General features: G+C 49.3%; 1 protein-coding gene across 1 annotated transcript in view; it reads right to left on the bottom strand.

Moving 5' to 3' along the window:
- zeb2b (zinc finger E-box binding homeobox 2b) overlaps nucleotides 1-7,500 on the bottom strand; it is a 64,801-nt gene that overhangs the window by 14,790 nt on the left and 42,511 nt on the right. The window contains exon 2 of the mRNA XM_084453762.1: nucleotides 1,710-1,937. Within this exon, the coding sequence (XP_084309888.1) occupies nucleotides 1,710-1,937 (228 nt within the window). The remainder of the gene's footprint in view (nucleotides 1-1,709; nucleotides 1,938-7,500) is intronic.

Raw genomic sequence — 7,500 nt, 5'->3', positions numbered from 1 at the left:
GGACGCAGTATAAACAAAAGTCCCTGCTTTGTGTTATTCCTTTGAAAAATCCTTGAGGCGGCCAGGAGAGGAGATAGAAAAACCCCTTGAAGGGCAGGGAGAACGCAACCAGGTGATTTATTTAAAATCTCTGTCGGTGATAATGATGTCATGGTTTCCAGCGTTTTGAGCCCGCCCCCATTGTGGGGAGAAAGAATGTCAAGGACAATTCCAGACACAAAAACTCTGATTGTGCTACACGGCGACCGGAAACGGCACGGCGAGAAACGTCGCTGCGCTCTTCAGTTCAAAAAAAAAACAACAGCCTTGCATCCTGCGCACCCAAGAGCCCAAAAGCACAGTTGAGAAAAGCGCTGGAGAAAAGCACAGCTTATCTCAGGGTGAAGCTATGTGCTGAGGTATCAGCGCAGACAGCGAGGCACCGTGGAAGCCACACACACACACGCGCACACACACACACAGAGACAAAACCACACAGGCGAACACAGCAGTGCCCACAAGCTTGGGAAAAGAGATTCCCAGCATCTCTCTAATGAACTTCACCGTTCTGAGAAATATGTCAGATGTTTAATCACATGAGAAGCATATTATCTGGGGATTGCAACATAGTTGAATCCCAGACATTAAGGCACCACAAGCTTTTATCTAATAAACAATTACTGTACGCAATGACTGCTTGTTTATTTTCTATCAAGATTTATGTTTTTTTTTTTTTGCAAGAACAGAACGCAATCTGAACTGTGTCTGTTTATAAAGTAAATCAGTAAATTATGACATGTCTGTGTATTATCTCCTACGAGCCTCTATGTTGACATCCACATAAATGTGCAATTTTTTGGGGATGTATTAAAATTTAAGACTGGGAATATTTCCTCTTTCAGCAATGTGCACTGCTAGTTCATTAGCAGAAATGAATAGCTAACACCGGCTCATTTAAATGGGGTGTCTTACATGACTTCTCGCCACACTCTGTTTCTGTCACACAGCTCCAAGAATCATTGACTCTTATTATGCATGTAAATGGCTATCATAAAAATAAAAATTTCATTTAAGATTGTTAATGACTTTTGCAGCCGTCTGGCTTCCTTTAATGATTATCCTCTGCCCCTAATTAAAAGTATTTATCTTTCAAGCATCCATGACTAGGCCCCCGTTATCAGTGATGCTTGGAAAAAAAATCTAAGTGGCAAACGTATGTATCACCTGCCTGGTATAAACTGCATTATGGGTAATGATACCGCAGACATCGCATTATATCAATCACTGAGGAGCGATGTGCTTAGAATGACACTAATAATAACGAAAATGTATAGAAATATACTGTATGTGTAAATGTTTGGGCCTCATATTCATTAAATGTCAGCTGGGTTGTACATCTATGAGCTGAAGCAAACTTGTGTGTGTGTGTGTGTGTGTGTGTGTGTGTGTGTGGATGAAGGACGGCCCCTTTAAAAGCTGTTCTCACTTTTCTTTCCCAGACTGATCATGCGTCCTCATGTGTCCATCATTCAACATCATAAAGGCCCCTTCAAACTTGGAGATGGTGTGTGTGTGTGTGTGTGTGTGTGTGTGTGTGTGCGTGTGTGTGTGTGTTGGGAGGGGAATGATGTTGGCAGCAGCCTATTATCTCCTGGAAAGTGGATGAGCTCTTGATATTTTGGCCGCCATCTCAGTGTGCGAGGGCGGTCCGGGGCGGGCGAGACACTCACCAGTACCGTCGACCGAGGCGCTCAGAATGTCGTTGTCGTGCCAGACGTGCTCCACCCCGCTGTCCCTCATGTCGTCGTCGTCTTCCTCCTTGGTCACGGGGGCGTGGCCTACCCTCGGGGAGCCCTCGTGGTTGGCGGGGACACTGGCGGGGCTGCCGGCGCCATTGAGAAGGCCGTCGTCCTCCTCGCTCTCCGAGCCCGTCTCCACCACGTTGCCGTAGTTCAGCGCTGCGACCACCCGGAGAGAAACGAGACAAAACAGAGGACGGACGGACGGACGTCAGCACAGTGGAATTCTCCTCATCGCCGACCCCGCTGGCCGCGGTGCTGGCAGAACCCGCCAGTACGCTGCTCCCAGGATTAAGTCATGATTACAGCCCGTCCCCCTCGTCCCTCTGTGGGATTTTTGTTTTGTTTTTTTGGGTGGGTTACACCCCAATTACAGCACCGCGACTGGAATCTGTAACTTAACCGTGGTGACGGGCGCACAGCTGCGGCGCCAGAATAGACGCTGTTCCTCCGTTGGCAGTAAACCACCCCCAGATGCCAGCAAGCTGCACCTTTCAGGAGGGGCTTAGGTCCCACGCATGCCCGCCATGTTTGAGATGGTCTGCAGTTTTTTTAAATTTACAAATGTTGCGTTTGTCATGGGGGTTGGGGGGGGGGGAGTACAACAGGCTTAACCTCTTGGTAATTTGCGCTGAGGGGGGGGGGGGCAGGGGCGGGGGGGTCACTATTCACCAAACTCACTCGCTATTCCTTTCCATGTTACATGTGGGATACGAACGTCTAAGTCACACTGTTTCCATGAACACAACTGTCAATGAGAGGCTGGGGAAAATACAGTGTCGCCGGCATATTCCGTTATAACCAGATACACATCACACTCGTGTGTGTGTGTGTGTGTGTGTCCCTCCTCTTCATTTCACATGGATTTCTGCGAGTCATGGCAGAGAAAATACTGCGCAGTCAAGACCCACATTAAAATAACTCACGAGTAGCAGTAGCCCCCTTGATTGCGCAACGCCGGGTCCCAGACACACGGCAGCTTTTCCTAAAATAGACACGCCTGTAAATAAGGTCTGTGAACTCAATCGAAGGTGGCTGTTTGTGAATTACTCAGCCCTCACAAGGCATGCCGGGGCCCCCCCACGCACGCCGGGGCCCCCCTACGCACGGCGGCGCATAAATCGACCTACGGAGGAAGTCAAAAGACTTATTATAGGAATAGACAGAGGGCATTAGCTCAGCTAGGGGAACAGGGCGCCGTGCGCCACACCTCAACGCCAGGTTCTAAAACCCCAGTCTGGGGAACGCAGTCCCAGGGCAGAGTGACAGCGCATGGCATCATGGGAACTAGGGGGTTTTAAAAGCAAACGCTGGTGAAAAAGTTTGTTTTGATTTCTGTACGTGACTAATAAAAGAAACAAGTCTAGTAATGAAACAGCCCGACCCGAAGATTAATTGTGACCATTAATTATACGTTTATGTACAATAAACAGGGTCTGCATCGTTGCCTTTGATGGAGTAGACATTTGGTCATATCTGTTTCTTCATTTCTTTCCCCACTAACAAAACTAAAAGTGGCCACATTTGTTGAACACACAAAGAACGCATCAAGGAAAAAAACAAAACAGATTACACGGAGGATATTTGTTGATAACGTGATCTTGGCGCGGTCAGCAAGTCTGCACTTGCCTTTTTCCGAACAACTGCACAACAGGTGCAAATTAAAATGAAAACAGACGCGCAGACGGGGTGGACGGGATCCGCTGACCTGGTTAGAATACCAATTGACGGCCGAAACAAAACCTTTTCAAGAGGTGTGACCACAAGGGTTTAGGCGAGTTCAGACCGGGTAATGCCCTCAGAACAGGGGGGAGCCAAAAGAAAGTGAGCCATTCAAACTTGCTGTGTGGTCCATATATACCTTGGCACAATTGATAATGCTTTTATTATATTTCCCCCGTTCCTTCCCCTCCCCAAAACCCAAACTCCCACCACCCCCGAGGTTGAACTATTTCTTAGCAACGTGCCTCAGACCCCCTTTTCTCCCAGAGTTCTATGGGTGGCCTCGCAGGCAGCCTCACGGGCAGCCGTAACAAAGGACCCGGAGGCCTGGGAAGCTATCAACCCACCCCTGAAAAACCTGATCTCTGGACGCACGCTGAATACAAGCAGGGCCAGGAGGAGTGAATGAAATTATCTAGGGCTGGACAGGTTTTAAAAGGCTTTTCTTTTCACGGGGAAAAAAAGGTCTTAAGGGTGCTTCTTTTTCGGTGTTCTAGGTATACGTTCAGAATAGCACCCAGACGGCTGCAAACACTCACTTTGACTTCAATATTTGGACGTGGTAACAGAGATGATGAGCTCAGGACAGTTGGACATGAACAAGCACCAGCAACTGTTGGGCCCCAAATATCTGTGCGGACCAGGTCAGCGACAGAGCGGCATCCGACACAGAACCGACGGTCAAAAGTATTTTGTCAAACTCCCTCCCCCGACTTTCGGACTTGCAATATAGCAAACTCTCAATATATAATATAGCAAACTCTCAATATATAATATAGCAAACTCTCTCTCGCTGGGTTAAACAGATCCTCAGTGTGTGCTGTCCATTCTCCAGGCAAATATCACTGCAGAGGATTTCACTTCCTAACAGTCCCTAACAAGAGATGCCTGTGTACAAACCACTGTGTAATAGGGTAGTCTACCAGTCTCACGACAGGGTGGACGGTCTCTACCAGTCTAACGACAGGGTGGACGGTCTCTACCAGTCTGACGACAGGGTGGACGGTCTCTACTAGTCTGACGACAGGGTGGACGGTCTCTACCAGTCTAACGACAGGGTGGACGGTCTCTACTAGTCTAACGACAGGGTGGACGGTCTCTACTAGTCTGACAACAGGGTGGACGTCTCTACCAGTCTAACGACAGGGTGGACGGTCTCTACCAGTCTAACGACAGGGTGGACGGTCTCTACCAGTCTAACGACAGGGTGGATGGTCTCTACTAGTCTGACAACAGGGTGGACGGTCTCTACCAGTCTAACGACAGGGTGGACGGTCTCTACCAGTCTAACGACAGGGTGGACGGTCTCTACCAGTCTAACAACAGGGTGGACAGTCTCTACTAGTCTAACGACAGGGTGGATGGTCTCTACCGGTCTAACGACAGGGTGGACGGTCTCTACTAGTCTCACGACAGGGTGGACGGTCTCTACCAGTCTAACGACAGGGTGGATGGTCTCTACCAGTCTAACGACAGGGTGGATGGTCTCTACCAGTCTAACGACAAGGTGGACGGTCTCTACCAGTCTAACGACAGGGTGGAAACAGCTACAGTAGATCTGATCGACTCTGATCAACGTCAGCTGTCAGGACTGCGTTTATAAACGCCGGCTCAGAGAAGGAAGAGAAGACAGTGTGGAACTTGTCAAGTCAAACACGTAGCTAGCATTAACTTCAGAGAGGCTGCATTGTTGAGGTGACGTCTCGTGACAGGCGCCCCTGGCTTGATGCAGAAGGCTGGCTTTGGCATTGTGCTCCGCAAACAAAGTAGTTCTAGCCTACTAATGTCACCCAGGCTATTGTTTTGCTTCCATACCTCGCTGCTAATCAATCTTTTGTGTTACAGAGAAGCGAGACAGAAAAATGATCATGTTTACTCATTGACTGTTTTCCTTGAATGACACTTTCAATTTTTCTTTTCTATGCCGAAGTGTCACCCCATAACAAAAGGTAATTACGGTTGACATTTTGTGATGACGATTTTTGGGAGCTACCTGTTTGATTTCTCCCGTTCTCTTTTCTTTGAGGTAGAGAAAGGGAACATCGCGTACTGAAGTTGTTTCAGATAATTAAAATGACACTTGTAATTGCACCAATCTGGCTTAATTTCAGGTTTAAAACTGTCATTACCCTTTCAGCGTGCTAAGGGGTTAGGCTGTCAGTCACATGAACACAGACTGTACTATTTGTTTATCGATTATGACAACTAGACATAAAGCTGAGACGAACGTCACTGTTGACCTTAGGAGGAGAGGGAGAGAGCGAGTCACGACAGGGTGAGTCCCATTCAAATATATAATCATCTTCTTTAAAACACGTAAATAAATAATGAAACGTAATGACCAATGTTTTACATTTGACAGTTCTCATCTATCCATCAAGTCAGTTCAACCCATTCAAAGGCACATTAAATAGATAATTAAAAAAAGACATCACTCTCTCACAATCTCATGCTCTCTGTTAAAAATCAACCTCACCCCAAACTGTGGGAGTCATTAGTTTGAACACCATCAGTTGAACCAACACGCGTCCATCAACACATACCTTCCATGAAGTAACCGCCCGCCGCCGCCATCACCCACAAAGCCCTCTCCGCTTCCCAAACCGGCCTGCGCTGTACCTGCACCCCGTCCATAGTGAGCGCACGCCACGCGGTAGCGCCAAGCCCGATAGGGAGTGTGTATCAACCGGCGCCGGAGATGTCTAGCTCCTGTGTGCCCTGCTGCCCCAACACCCCTGGCGTCTGACCCCGTCCACTCTGCCTCCCTGGGGGAGGATGACACACTGAGACCAGCCTGTAGCTGTTGGGGGGGGGCTGCGCTCCAGGTAACGCGCTGCTTCCTCTCCCATCAGCCCCGTTAATGAGCCAGGACAGCCACCCTATTGGTGGATAAGCGCTCGCACTCTTGACCTGTCTCATGAATGTGTGTGGGATCACCTGAATGGCTGAGGGGGGCAGGGGGGTGGCAGACAGAGGGTGCTAGGGGGGGGGGGGGGGGGGCGGGGGGTCGTTAAAAAAGAGAAGGGGGCATTAAGGTGGAAATGAGGTCATTGCCTTGTGGCTACCCACTGGAAGGGGGGTCTAACAATGACCTTTTAATAGTCATAATTTCTTTTCACAACAGTTTAGGGCTTCGAGTGGCCAATTCCCAGGATGACCAGGGCTGTTAGGGCAGGATACGCTGGGGGGGGGTAGGTGGTAATATCCTTGTTTTTTCTTTTTTCTTACCACACCTTTTCTCAGTCAGTCATTTAAATACTATATCTTTTTCGGAACTGGCTCCGTTTAAGCAAGGCAAACTTTATTTATATAAAGCACATTTACAATGACGGCAGACGACCAGAGTGCTGTACAGAGGTGAGCCCTGAGTAAAAACACCCCCACGGCAAAAAATACAAGGAATCACAGCAGACGACACAAACATGAAACACCGACTCGGCCCGTTTAAAGACGCAGCGTCGTCGTGTCCCGTACGACGCCGGGAGGCCCGTTGTCAGGGGCAGGAGGAGCGGTAACCGCGCAGGGGACAGTAGCACGGGGGGAACAAAAGCCTGAAAGGATGGAGGGTAGAGAGAGAGAGAGAGAGAGAGGGAGAGAGAGGGAGAGAGAGGGAGAGAGAGGGAGAGAGAGGGGCCGTGAATGGTCAAAACCCAGCCATGTGTGAACCAACCTGGGAGGAGTGTGTGTCTGTCGGGGGGAGTGTGTGTGTGTATGTGTGTGTGTGTGTGTGTGTGTGTGTGTGCGTGCGTGCGTGTGCGTGCGTGTGTGTGTGTGTGTGTGTGTGTGTGTGTGTGTGTGTGACGGTGGAAACGGGGGGTGATTCTGAGTGAGTGAGTGATTGTGAGTGTGTGAGGAGAAGGGGTGGTTATGTTCAATAATTCCTGCCATGAGGCGGCCACAGTAGCTTGACTCTAATTGAATTAAAGTCCCATTGACTTGCAGGAGAGGCCGGTGCAACAGGCAGGGAGTGGGGGGGGGGGGGGGGCTTGTTCTCCCCACC

The sequence above is a fragment of the Borostomias antarcticus genome, assembly GCF_949987555.1.
Source record: "Borostomias antarcticus genome assembly, chromosome: 19".
Taxonomy (NCBI): Eukaryota; Metazoa; Chordata; class Actinopteri; order Stomiiformes; family Stomiidae; genus Borostomias; species Borostomias antarcticus.
Note: the sequence above shows the minus strand (reverse complement) of the source record. Positions and strands in the feature narration are given on the sequence as shown.